Genomic DNA, 13,966 nt, shown 5'->3' with positions numbered 1-13,966 from the left:
TTAAAACTTCGTCTGAACTCGTGAAAGTACAACACCAGGAATGAACTCAGACACAAGCTATAGACTTTCAGGGATAACGATGTGTCAGTGTGGGTTCATCTATTGTAACAAATGTATCACTCTGGTGGGGGATGTTCATAATGGGGAAGGCTGTGCATGGGTGGGGACGGGGGTACATGGGAAACCTCGGTGTCTTCTGCTCAATTTTGCTATGAACCTAAAACCACTGGAAAAAAGTCTACAGACTTGCAACTAGAAAATGAGTACGTTCTGGAGATCTAATGGCCAGCATAGTGACTATAGTCAACAACACTCTATTACATACTTTGAAGTTGCTGAGAGACTAGATTTTAAATGTTCTCACTATGCACAAAAAAAAGAATTTTGTGACTTGACAGAGGTGTTAGCTAACACTATGGTGGTAATCATACTGCAATATATAAATGTATCTAATCACATTGTACACATTAAACGTGACAGGTCATTTACATTTCAATTTTTTAAAAATACCATTATAGAAAAAAATCAAGTGTATTTAAAAATTGTGTAATTTCGGTTTGAGATGATTAGGAGGGCTTTCTTAATATATGTTTTTCACATTCTTGAAAACATAAAATTTTGTCTTCTTAGCCCACATCCCTTTATATTCTAAGACAGCTGCCTTCCCTTCTTCCCCTCAGGGCCTCTAAAAATTAAAGATCATGGAGGGTTCCTCGCCCTGGAGCCCACGAGAAAGAACGAACCCCACGGACCACAGGAGGGCACATCTGATACCCAAGGGCCTAAGGAGGCTGAGGACAGAGCCCACACCTCCCAGCAGGCAGACAACCTAAAGGGCAGAGAAACCAATTGGCCAATCGCCACCACAGAAGCCCTGCTCTGTTCTTTGATTGGCTTTAGCGGTGACGCCCCCTCCCGAATTCTTTGCTTGGATTGGTCTATTTCTTGCTTCTGACCTGGACGGTGGCCAGAGGAGGACAAGAGACTTCCAGACAGAATGGAGGGATGATTTGGGTGACCTATGAAACGCAGTCGCACATCTGCAAGCAACCGGGCTCCCGGGACGTGGCGGCGGCCTCGGTGGTCTCGATGTTGCTGATGGCGACTGAGTGGAACCGGTGGGAGGGCTTCCCGAGCCCGCTGCTGCGGCCGAGGTAAGGGTTGCGGTCCGGCTCCGGGGCGGGGAAGCCTTGGCCTGGGCGGGGCGGGGGGGCGCTGAGAAATGAGGAGAGGGAGGAGGACCAAAGCAAAGAATCTGCGAGACCGGGTTTCTGCTTTCAGTCCCATCCCCGAAAGGGAGTCGTCTTACACCCAGCCCTTCCCTCTCTTCCTCCTCCCTATGTTCACCCTTCAGCCCGCCGTCTGCCTCAGTTTCTCTATGGGGGGGGCGGATGGAGGACAGTGGAGCTGGGCTTGTCATTCTCCATGCTTCCCTGGCCATAGAGTTGGCAGATTTGGCAATAAAAATAAAGGAGGAGGGGGGGTCTGGGGGGCTCAGTCGGTTAAGCTTCTGCCTTTTGCTCAGGTCATGATCCCCCGTCTGGGGATGGAGCCCCGGGTGGGGCTCCCGCTCAGCGAGGGTTTGCTTCTGCTCCTCCCCCCAACTCATGCGCTCTCGCGCTCTCTCGCTCTCTCAAATAAATAATGAAATCTTTTTTAAAAAAATACAAGATAATAGTAAAATTTAAATTTCAGATAAACAACAAATAACCTTTGAGTATAAATATGTCCCCAATATAAAGATAAATTTAAATGTAAAACATTGTTATTGGTCTGAAATCGAACTGGGTGTGTTGTTCTTTATCTGGCAACCCTGGACTAGAATAACACTTGTACACCTCCTATTTACAGCATGTTCCCACAGCAGTCCCTATGTGGGGAGTGTTGTCGTAATCCATGTTCTGATGCAACCCAAAGAGACTTGCCCAGGGTTATGCAACTGGTGGGTAATGAGGCCAGGACACCTTAACAACCCATTTCAGTTCTGCTGTCCTTCACTCCTGGGGAGTTCTTTCTTATTGTTGGAATAAATGCGGTTAACAAAAGCAAACTTAACTTTGCGAGGGCTGAAGAGTTAGTTCTCCTCTATAACATTTACTTTATATCTTAGGGAAGAAATAACTGTATTAAATTTTCAAGGATTATAGCTCTGTGATGATGAAAGTATATTTTATAATTAATAAACAATGTCATATCATTTGGCTTTCGTGTCAGCGGACAAGGTTATATTTGTATGTATTGCAAGAGATCATACATCCCTATGAAGGTAGGGGTTAAGGCAGTAGATCCTATAAAGGCCGAGGGCTCAAATTCTGGAATGAAACACACCTGGATTCAAAGCCTAGTGCCACCACTCTGATGGCGGTAGGCAAATTACGTAATCTCTCTGGGTCCCAGTTTCCTTTACTTTAAAATAAAGATGATAATAATTGTATACACTTCATAGGATTGTCAAGTGCCTGGAACATCAAAAGTAATTAGTTTTAGCTATTATTAGCTATTACATTCGACTCTTAATAAGTGTGAATCTTTGGCATACCAAATGACTCTATAATTAATTTTTAAATTTTAAATTTTTATTTTAAGTTTTAAAAAGCCAAGTAATTAAAAATACTCTGGATATTTGAGTTTCAGTGAAAAGAAATGTACTGTTCAATAATGGTTAAGACAATATTTTAGATTGTAGTATACCAATTTTACCAAATCAAATATCCGTAAGCTGGGCTTATAAAATATTTATCAGTCTCATTCATTGTTCCCCATGCATAATTTTTATACTATTTTTATTTGCATTATTATTTTTTTAAGACTCTATTTATTTATTTGACAGAGAGAGAGACAGCCAGTGAGAGAGGGAACACAAGCAGGGGGAGTGGGAGAGGAAGAAGCAGGCTCCCAGCCGAGGAACCTGATGTGGGGCTCCATCCCAGAACGCCGGGATCACGCCCTGAGCCGAAGGCAGATGCTTAATGACTGAGCCACCCAAGTGCCCCTGCATTATGTTTCAAACAGAAGAAATATTACCAACCACCACGGGAGAGAAAATAACTACAGGGGGAAAGGTAAAGCTAGATAATGGGTTTACAGTCAGTGGTTGTTTATAGTAAGGTAGACTTAATATGTTTTAAAAACCGAAGGTCAAGCCTTGTAGAATTTTATATTTCTTTGCATATTGCTTTATTTCCTTAGTGTTTACAGTATTAAAATAGCTTACTTGCAGTGGCACCGGGGTGACTCAGTTGGTTAAGGTCCAACTCTTGATTTTGGCTCAGGTCATAATCTCAGGGTTGTTAGATCAAGCCCTGCATAAAGCTCTGCTACTGAGCGTGGAGCCTGCATAAAATTCTCTCTCCCTCTGCCTCTGCTCCCCCCGACGACGTGCCTATGTTCTCTCTCACACGCGCTCTTTCTCTAAAACAAGACAAAACAAAAGAGTTTACTTGCAGACTATTCCCTTAAATTCCTCCTGGGAATTTTTTTGGAGTTTTTCTTCAAAAAACAACAAAACCTTTCCACCACCTATGGGGGAATGTGGAATTATGAAGATTGAAGTTCTAATCTTAGCAACTACTATTTATTACCCAAGTGATTGTAAACAGTCACTTATCATACCTGATCCTTGATTATTTGTAAAATCATCACAAAAACTTGGTTCTGCACTCCCAAGGTTTATAAATGCTGTCAGTTATTCCTAGCTATTTGTCCACCAGAGAAAACTGCAACCGTGGATGAATCCAACTATTTGTCTTCATTGTGCCTGCATCAAGCTTCTAGAAGAGCTGGAGAAACTTGTGCACTGAGAAGACTTGATACTAAAGAAATTCGTGGTAGTCAACTTCACCTGGGCATTCAGCACTGCTCAGCACCTGGGCATTCAGCACTTGGGCATTCAGCACCTCATTCTTTCAGTTTATGCAATTGCTGTATCAGATTCTCCACTTTTTTCAAACCTCTGACATCCCTTACAAGCCATTCTCAGCAAATGATCTCAGTGTTAAGGAGGAAATAGAATACCTGAGCTCTGGGGTTCCTGCCAGCAAACATTAGTGTTTCCATCCCACTGCCAATGTCATCCTTGTCATATCGTGGTTCAGTTTGGAGTCCCATAGTCCCATGGTAGTTTAATAGAGCACAGGCTCTCAAGCATTTTTCCTGAAAATGATATTCTCCATTCATTAGGGACTGTGTTGTGCTTCCTCTTCCTAGATTGTGGCTTCTTACTCCACCTGTCAGGCCACCCAGGATTTGAGGCTGGAAATCACACACACATCATTCAGCAACACAAGGATCAGTTTTCCCTCTGAGGGCTTCAGCTGGAGAAATTTTCTGCTGGGAAGTTCATCCTCAAGGAGAAAGCTGGGACCAGTGCTTTCAAAAGTCAGACATGACATAAGGTATAGAATGCTTTTCTATTTCCTTGGTTATCATGTTTTTGTGAAGCCTCATTTAAACCTGCTTTTCTTTCTTTGACAGCATTTTCTGCAGATATGTTTTATTATCAAGTAGAGCTGTGCACTCATGAAGGCCAAATATAACTTAACTATTCCCCTAATGGTATAGAAATGGGTCTCTCACCCACACACTAGGTCTTCCTGCACCCTGTGCTGATCCTTTCCAATGTATTTTGCTCAGTCCTCTTCATGGTTCACTTAGCTGTGTCCTTCATATCTGCAGTCGCTTATTTGGACACTGGGACTAGAGAAAGAGCTATGCCCCAGTGGACCCTGGCTGGCTGGCTTATGGTTTCTCCTTCTAAATCACACCCTGGACACTCAGATGCCCTTGAGTTCCCACGATTTATTGTTGAGTTATTTCCTCTTCTCTTTATCATCCTCTGATTGAGGTGTTGGTTTACCTAGAGACGTAAGCACCCCATAGAATCATGGATCTGAGCATAGGAAGGACCATGACAGATACTCATCCTGGCTGCTGCATACATGTGTTGCACCCCCCAACCCCACCACTTAGCATCCTCACGAAATTGTTGCCCAGCCTCTTTCTAACACTTCAGGAAGCTGGAAATCCATCACTTCCTGAAAGTAGCTTAGTACAATTTCAGTCAGCTGTCCATTAGAAAGTTCTTCCCTCTAAATGGAGCCAAAATATGTGCTTTCCCAAACAGCCCTCATAATTTTTACCCAGGTTAATTTTGATCTTTGGGCCACAAGAAAAAAAATCTCTTCTGGTCATCCCTTTTATATGTAAAATTGTTAATTTCCAGAATCATTTAGTAAATTCTCATTGAAAGCTTTTTGTGTCATCTCTCATCTTCTTCTAGTAAATGAAAACACATCTACATATTTCTCACAAGAGATTCTTGGGCTTGAACAAACTTTTCACTTTACCTTCCTCTTTTTAAAATTAATAATTGGCACAGATAGGAGCTTCAGATTAAATTACTTAAATTTAGCGGAGCTCGAGCTCCTGGATAAATCAAAGACCCCATGCTCAAATGTCTGCAGGTCGCTAGCCCAGCAACATGAGTGAGTAAAAAAGCCCGTTGTAAGAAAAATAAAGAGAGGTAAAGATCCAGTGATGTGCAATGCATCTGGCCATGTAAAGCAGGCAGCCACTCGTTAGTTGCCACCAGAGGATAAGGAACAGGGTTACAATCTACTGCTTTTTCAAGTGAAGATGGAAATTTGGATTTGCATCTGAAATTTCCTCAGAAAGCATCTAATTCAGATTTAAAAGACTGTGCAAAACAAAGAAACAAGCTGCCAGTTTAAGACCTCTGTTGTTTCTCTTCTGTAAATTATAAATATTAGTAGGCTTGATATTCAAATTTTGAATTTTTAGTAACTTTTAATTTGAAATTATTTTGGACTTATAGAAAAGTTACAAAAGTGGACAAAAATTCCAATATTCTTGGGGCGCCTGAGTGGCTCAGTCGTTAAGCGTCTGCCTTCGGCTCAGGGCGTGATCCCAGCGTTCTGGGTTCGAGCCCCACATCGGGCTCCTCCACTGGAAGCATGTTTCTTCCTCTCCCACTCCCCCTGCTTGTGCTCCCTCTCTCTCTGGCTGTCTCTATCTCTGTCAAATAAATAAAATCTTTTTTAAAAAAATTCCAACATTCTTTACCTAGATTTTCAAGTGTTACTATTTATAACACGTTTATTTTATTCCCTGTATATAAATACAATTCCACATATCATATACTCACATGATTTTTTTCTGAAGCATTTGGCAGTAAATTACTGACATTATGCCTCTTTACCCCTTAATATTTCAGTGTGTGTTTCTAGAAATAAGGGCATTGTCTTACATCATAACACAATTATCAAACTAAAAAAATAACAGAGATGCAATATTGTTTAATCTAGAGACCTTATTCAGATTTCGTCAATTGTCTACCTAATGAACGTTTTACCAAAAAAAGAAAAAAAAATGGTATGTTTACTGGTCCAGAATCTCATACAGGATCAGATGTTGGATTTAGTTTTTATGTCTCTTTGGCCTCCTTCATTCTGGAACAGCTCCTCAGTCTTTGTCTTTCATGATTTTAATAGGCTAGGTGATGAAGTGATTTTTGGTATTCATGAGTGTATCCATAATAGAGATCTCTGCGTGTACTAAAAATACATGAGTAGAGGATGGTGCCAGTCATTGAGAATGGAGGCCAGTTTTTTTAATAGAATATCCCTCCATTGTGGGGTTTTATTTCCCCCCAACACTTCTTCACAAATAGATTCAGGCTATCCGTTTGGGGAAGAAATACCACAGAAGTGATGTTGTGTTTGTCTCAGTGCATCATATCAAGAGCCTGGTCAAGCTGCACCCTCAAGCATGTGTTGTCCTGGAAGTGGCTCAATCCCACACAAGAACTCTGAGATCAGTGTAGTCAGTCTGTGGGGTTGTCCTTACCAGCAGGCCAGCACTAACGTGTACACAGTCTTTGCTTAATGGCTGTCTGCTAGGGAAACATAAAACCTCAGATACTTCAGATTTTACAAAAGTGAAGAATAGCTTAAGATTTGGTGTAAAGTGGTCCATTCAGAACTGTCTTTTTAATTACTGTCCATTTGCAAGCATAGAGTTTTTGTTTCAAATTAAACAGGAACTAGGTTTGCAGATACGGTTTGCAGGGCTCTATCTCACTAGACTAAGAAACTAAAGCTTTCTTTTTTGGGGGTAGACAGAATCCATGCCCTTTGTGTTATTGTTGTTAAGTCTAAACGCGATTTTGTGGCATGTAAACTGAATGATCTGCAGTTAATTGGGAATCTTTGTAGTTTGCGATATATCTGCTGCGTGCTTTCTGTTTTCAAAACTTGCTGCTATTAGCCATGGAATAAAGCTTTTCTTAACAAAGCTGTAGGCTTTATGAAGATCAAGGCTGGATGTCATAGTTTCCTATGGAAAGATTTAGTTTTTCTTTAATTTTTTTAAATTAACATATAATTATTATTTGTTTCAGGGGTACAGGTCTGTGATTTATCAGTCTTATATAATACCCAGTGCTCATTACAACACTTATCCGCCCCAATGTCCATCACCCAGTTACCCCATCCCCCCATCCTCCTTTAAAGTGAGTGATAATCAGCGAATACATAACAGAACAATTTGCCTACTTGTATGTTTCCCTACTTACATGTCCTACACATAGAAGCGTAATACAGGAAATGTTTGTCTGGGTTCTTTGATTATCTAACTGGTATCTCTGGGAAACTGAGGATCCCAAGTTTGTAAAGGCACAAAAATCTAATTAAAAATGAGACACTGAAAGGGATTTTATCATGAAGCAGTTTGATAATTCTGTGTTGTAAGCTTTGAAGTGATACGGTGTTAGCCTGCTTAAAAGCTGTTTGCAGACCAGAATCTGAAACTAAGTATGAGCAGTTCAGCATTTAGCCGTGTGCTTCGGAAATTGCTTGGTAGAGCCTGTTTTTCTACAACATAATAATTTAAGCTTTGACTCTTAGATCCAAACGGCAGTCCTGGCACTTGACTACTATATGGAAACAACTTGTCATGCCTGCATTGTGGAAATGGTGTTCAAAATGAAATGCACAGCATACAAGCTGAAACAGCACTTATAGTTGTTGATATTTCAGGGAGAACATTCGAGGATATGTTAAATACAAGATATCTTTGTAAGTATCACCATGTTTTCCCGAGGGCATTTTTAGACTAGTGGTATTTGAGGTATGGAGGGAAAATAATTAGCCTAACTGTTTAAACCATTGCCATGCCTGAATACCTAGACACTATACTAGGACTTTCCTTTAGTAAACTTTATATTTTAGAACAGTTTTAGGTTCACAGAAAAATTGAGTAGTTCAGAAAGTTCTCATATACCTTGTTACCAGTTTCCCATATTATCAACATCTTACATTAATATGGTACATTTGTTGGAATTAGTGAACCAACCGACCTTGATACAATATTATGAACTGAAGTCCAGAATTTACTCTGATTTCCTTAGTTTTTACCTAATGTCCTTTTTCTGCTCCAGGATCCCACCCAGGATATCCCATTACATTTAATTGTCATGTCTCCTTAAGCTTCCCTTGGCTGTGACAGTTTCTCAACTTTTCCCTGGTTTTGATGACCTTGACAGTTTTTAGGAGTTAGATATTGGTCAGATATTTAGTAGGATGTCCTTGTATTGGAATTTGATGTTTTTCTCAAGATCAGACTGGGGTTATGGGTTTTTTGGGGGGGAGACCACAGAGGTAAAGTGCCATTTCATCTCATCAGATTAAAGATTATTACTGTTGATGTTGACCTTGGTCCCCTGGCTGAGGTTATGTTGGTTAGGTTTCTCCAGGTAGTTACTGTCCTCACACCCCCTTCCATACTGTATAGTCTTCGGGAGGAAGTCTCATGCACAACCCACACTTAAGTAAGACTTTTGTTTGTTGAGCTTTCCAAAATGGATCAAGATGCTTGTTTTGGGTGAAGCAGATATAAATGCTGAGTCTAGGGATTAAAGGTCAAACCCACAAGATTTACCAGAAAGTAAATACAAGTATTCAGGTATGCACATGAATCGTCTATACCTGGCGGGTTGGGTTACTTGTTACAATATAGCTGTGAAGTGCTATATTGTCCTTCCCCCTGCTGAAAGCAACTGTTTCCTACAATCTCTGTCTAGCTCAATTCTATAGTAAGACAGGGACGCTTGGTCTCAAACATTATTCCTCTATTATTATTATGAAAACTGTTATAGCTGCTTAATTGATATGCCAACATAATTAGTCATCTGTATTTTTTTTAAGGTTGGGTTGCTTTCTTCCTTAATGACAATCAATATGTTGGAAGTTATCAAGAAGTTCAGATTCTGATGAAGAAGGAAGAATTGACCCATGAAAAGTCAATCTTTTATAATATTTTTGAAAAGGGTAATGTTTTGCTTACTGATATACATAAAAATTATGGCCATAATTTTTTTTAACCTTCTTACTTAAGCTCTGTACTAAAATTGCAGGAACTAGCATCATGTCTTCATATTTGTAATAAAGCTAGCAGACTAAACACAAGAAGAAAAATAACTATACCAGATAGTGGAAAAACTGAGATGAACCTCTTTCTTAAGTCCAGCGTGCTTTGTTCTAAGATTTGGGATGATAATATCTGTATTTAGGCGGAATTAATAGAATGAATTTCTAACTGGTCCCTTCCAATGGTTGGATGAGAGTTAGAAATCAAATGGTTTTTTATTCCGACTCTGATAGGAATTATCATTATTCTCTCTGAAATACTGGAGGGAAGAAAGTTGTATGCTCCTTGTGTCAAATGACAGACCACACATGCTGTTCTTTTTCAGAACACAGCACAAAGGGTAGACTGGCTTCTGAGAAAATGCATGCCAGGAATTTCAATATCTGATGTGGTAAGAGTAATTTTTCCCTAGTATTGCTAGTTAATATACGGTTAACATCTAATTTCTTTAATAAAGTGATGCAGGATCTTGTTACAGTGTAGCTGCAAAGTGCTGCCTTGTCTTTGCCCCTGCTCAAAATAAAACTGTTACCTTTCTAGCCCTGTCTGCCCTGGTACTTAGCAGCCAGGGATGCATGGTCTCAGACATGTTTACCAAGTTGAACTCTGACTCGATGAATGACTCTTAAGAATTAAGGCTTATTAATATTTTGCAGGTGGTGACAGAAAGAAAGAGACATTACCAAGAAGGAATTCAGATAAGAGACAAACCACATTTTGATTACTACCAACTTACTGGTATTTCAATTTCTTATTTAGTCGTATTTATCTACCACAAGTTGGTTTTGAGGGGAAGATTTTTAGCAGTCTTGGTCAGCGCTAGCTGTGTGGGGGAATGAAGACCACACCCCACAGTGAGCTGTATGATTTCTCTGTGGTTCATTACTATTTTATGGCCCAGAAGATGTGCAGCCGTTGCTTCTTGAATCAGAATTTGAATGTCTACTATCATAACCTCGGGCTCGTGATTTTTATGAACAACTCGTATCTATGGTTATAAACTGCGATCTGCCCACTACTTGGGAAAACTATGTTCTCAGCTGATATTCGTCCTCTTCATTGAGTATTTGCTTTTATTCCAGTGAGATAAATGTATGTATTGTTGTTGAAGTGTGATTTTGTTAGCCAGATAACCTTTAAAATCAGGTGTATGAATGAGGAAAATAATCTTATCACCTAGTAACATGTTAAGATGTATTTAAATTCTACTTGGGAAGATTCATGATGGATCAGAACATAGTAGGAAAACAAATGTGAAATGTAGCCCAGACTTTGGATTTTGTACAACTGATATTCAAAGGAAAAATCAATAATGCTATTAGACCTGGTTGCCTTAGCTTACACACAAGACTTTTTTTTTTGTCCTGTTATTCATATCTCATGCTTCCTTGATGATTCTTCCATAATTGGGATTTTGTTAGCATTTTCTGGTGGAAATTAACATTGACCCTGGCCTAGGTATAGTGGTTTTATTACTAAATAAGTTGAATTATGTCTTGCTCCTAATGTAAAAAGAACTTTGATTCAAGAAATATAATAGTCAACACAAGTAGATGACGAGGCAGTGTTCTGAAATGGCATCGGCCTGATTTAGGACATGGTTTCATGAGTGGAATAGCATATCGTTTGGATAAAGAGTGATTCAGTATTTCCTTATTTGTTTTTCTCCTGTCCTGCTTATTTGATCTTTTAAATTGCTCCAGCCAAGACATTTTTGATTGGCCATATTATCTGTTTTAGTAGAGAGCCGCGGTAGTAAATATATCCTAGCCATCTGTGTTACAGTGTATGAGGTAAACTGAGCAGAAAGCAGTGATAAAAATATGGGTTACCATAACAGATTTTTGGAGCTTCCTTACACATATACACTGTAAAAAGTTTTAAGTCCTAGACCAAGTCTGTCCAATAGAACTTTCTTCAGTGGTAGAAATGTTCTGTATGTTGGGGCACCTGGGTGGTTCAGTCAGTTAAGTGCCTGCCTTCGGCTTAGATCACAATCACGGGGTCCTGGGATCAAGCCCCACATCGGGCTCTCCACTCAGCGGGGAACCTGCTTCTGTCTCTCCCTCTGCAATCTCTCTCACTCTTGCTCTCTCTCAAATAAATAAATTAAATATTTATTAAAAAAAAAAAAAGAAATGTTCTATATCTGTCCTGCCCAACAAAGAAGTGACAGGCCTCCATGTGGCTATTGAAATGTGGTTAATGCAACTGATTAACTGCGTTTTCTATGTTTTTATTTTAATTTCAATATCCACATGTGGATAGTGGCTATTATACTGGACAACATAGTCCAAACAATAGCCAACATTCCGAAGGTTATGTTTGCAGTTGATAGTTCCAAAAGTGTGTCAAAATCAATTATGTAATTGTTTTTTTTTGTTTAGTCCCTGTGTTTACATCTGTCCCAGGCCAACAACTGCTCTTAGATGGCCCTCTTGGGGACGGGGTTTAATTTCACTGCCATGAACACAATATCGCCATCTGCTTTATAAGTAATAATACTTAAGATCCTTGATAGAATCCGATTTTGCAGCCAAAGGAATCCTTTTGCTAACTAACTACAAAAGAAACCTTTCCTTTTTCTCTAAATATTGCGATTACCATTAGTTAGAAGCACTTTACATACGATCCTGGCAATTAAACAGCTGCTGATAGTTAATAAATAGCTCATATTGTTAGTAGTTCATGTCGTCTTTGATAAACAATATTCTGATTAATAATTTTTCTTGTGTTCAGAATTGGAAGTGGAGGTCGATTTGGGAGGAAAGCTGTGGCCATAAACATTGAAGAAGACGAGCAGATTCTTGGTGACATTGAGACTTTGTACACCACCACAGTGGAGGAAATGCCAGTGAACGTGGCTCACAGCACTCGCTCTTGTGGACGAGGTGATAACAATGTGCATTGCGCCTTTTTCTGTAGGAATATTTGAAGCTTGTCTCAAAGCTCATAAGGGATCAGAAATACAGATTTTTATAGCAATGCTACTCTTACTCATGAGCTAATATGAGGAAGGTCATTGGCTTTATCTTCTTTAGAATTAGAATACTGGAGTTGGATATGAAAGGTGGGATTGTAAAAACCATTCTTAGAAGTTTATTTCCTAGTTCTGTAAAAATGGTTATATTGAGTGTTCTTTGTCATCTAATACTATACTTGTGGACTGGACAATATGTGCTGTATAAAGGGAGCCAATTCTATTAAATTAGTGTATCTGCTTATTGTATAGTCATTAGACTGAATAGAACTTGGAAATGATTTTTTTTTTTAAGTATTTGAGTTCTTTTTGTTTGGTATTGTGTTTGTATTCAGTAAAACATTTTATTAGTGGTAAGTGTGCACTGGAGACTTTTTTTAAAGATTTTATTTATTTATTTATTTATTTATTTGAGAGAGAGAGAGAGAGAGCATGAGCGGGGGGAGGGGCAGAGGGAGAGGGAGAAGCAGACTCCCAACTGAGCACAGAGCCTGACGAGGGGCTCGATCCCAGGACCCCGAGATCATGACCTGAGCTGAAGTCAGACGCTCAACAGACTGAGCCACCCAGGCACCCTGCACTGGAGCCTTTTGCTAAGCACCAGCAAGAATCATATCCTAGGGCTGAATCCCAGAAAAATTGCCATATTGCATATTGAATATTCGATACATTATAATAAAGAATATTTTTCTTTAAAGTTGTTTGGTCCTTATTACTTAAAGAATTATACTTTTTGCCATAATTCTGTATTTTCCAAGGAAGAAGATAAAACAACATTCTGTGATAAATATTTTATTCTAGTGACAAAATTACATGCAAAGGATACAGCCCATGTGGCTTTTCATAAAGAGTTGTAGTAGTTCCGAGTTAGCTGCTGTTTGGCCGTGGCCCAAAGACTCGTCAGTCGGTCAATTGCAGATGTTCATCAGCAACATCTGCTAAGCATTAGCTGCTTCATTGACAAAAAAGAAGTATTAGAATGTAAGATTTCTCTTTCTGGTGTGGCAAGCATTTCCTGGTATATACAAAGTAGCTACTTAGCAGCAAGATTTTCTATGTTAATAAACTAATTACTCAGTAAAGTTCTTTTTCCCATAGCAATACCATAGAGTCGCTATGATAGGTCCTATTAGCGAAGGATTGGCACTGAGTTTGATCCTCGTTTCTTCTTACTCACGAATTACCTACTGAGCAATCTTTATGTTGACCACAGCTCATAATTTTTCAGAAGAACCACTGACAGGCAGTGAACATTCCACCAGTTGTTTTGATTGGTGTCAGACAGAAAAGACTATGGTGGTGAATTTCTAGATGAAATAACAGCCCCCATCCTTTCTCAGTCCTAGTACTGATGCTTGTTAAACTTTCATAAAACCGCTGCTGAGACAAATAAGACAAATGCTTGAATCCCTGGAAATATCAGATTAGTTAAAAGTCACATCACTGTCTTCGGGAAGTAAATGTGTAAAAGGAAATCCTAAATAATGAGAAGCAAAGGATGACATTTCCCCTGATGTTCACTCCCTATGAAAACTAGAAGGC

At 39.4% G+C, this 13,966-nt stretch overlaps 1 protein-coding gene and 4 non-coding genes across 11 annotated transcripts in view; all 5 read left to right on the top strand.

The window, feature by feature from the left end:
- The first annotated feature begins 947 nt into the window (after positions 1 to 947).
- The window catches only part of LOC103676095, a 36,204-nt gene continuing 23,185 nt past the window's right edge, over positions 948 to 13,966 (top strand). For 3 of the 7 annotated variants that reach the window (XM_040621533.1, XM_008705269.2, XM_040621532.1), the window contains exons 1-3: positions 2,912 to 3,062; positions 4,207 to 4,394; positions 12,184 to 12,335. In XM_040621533.1, the coding sequence (XP_040477467.1) occupies positions 2,970 to 3,062; positions 4,207 to 4,394; positions 12,184 to 12,335 (433 nt within the window). In that variant the 5' untranslated portion in view covers positions 2,912 to 2,969. Of the gene's footprint in view, positions 1,155 to 2,911; positions 3,063 to 4,206; positions 4,395 to 7,922; positions 8,094 to 9,221; positions 9,345 to 9,769; positions 9,836 to 10,100; positions 10,183 to 12,183; positions 12,778 to 13,966 lie in introns of those variants that run through there. The other 4 variants (XR_572005.2, XR_572007.2, XR_572008.2 and 1 more) reach the window with 4 other exon arrangements.
- On the top strand, positions 9,008 to 9,138 carry LOC121100536. Its single transcript, XR_005832294.1, has one exon. It is a non-coding gene; the product is annotated as a small nucleolar RNA SNORA63 (small nucleolar RNA).
- Positions 9,397 to 9,575, top strand: LOC121100558. The gene has a single exon (XR_005832315.1). It is a non-coding gene; the product is annotated as a small nucleolar RNA SNORA81 (small nucleolar RNA).
- On the top strand, positions 9,904 to 10,033 carry LOC121100535. Its single transcript, XR_005832293.1, has one exon. It is a non-coding gene; the product is annotated as a small nucleolar RNA SNORA63 (small nucleolar RNA).
- LOC121100542 lies at positions 10,214 to 10,348 on the top strand. The gene has a single exon (XR_005832299.1). It is a non-coding gene; the product is annotated as a small nucleolar RNA SNORA4 (small nucleolar RNA).

This window comes from Ursus maritimus, unplaced genomic scaffold (assembly GCF_017311325.1).
Source record: "Ursus maritimus isolate PB19 unplaced genomic scaffold, ASM1731132v1 scaffold_4, whole genome shotgun sequence".
NCBI lineage: Eukaryota > Metazoa > Chordata > Mammalia > Carnivora > Ursidae > Ursus > Ursus maritimus.
The sequence above is the reverse complement of the archived record's forward strand: the minus strand, read 5'-3'. Positions and strand labels throughout refer to the sequence as shown.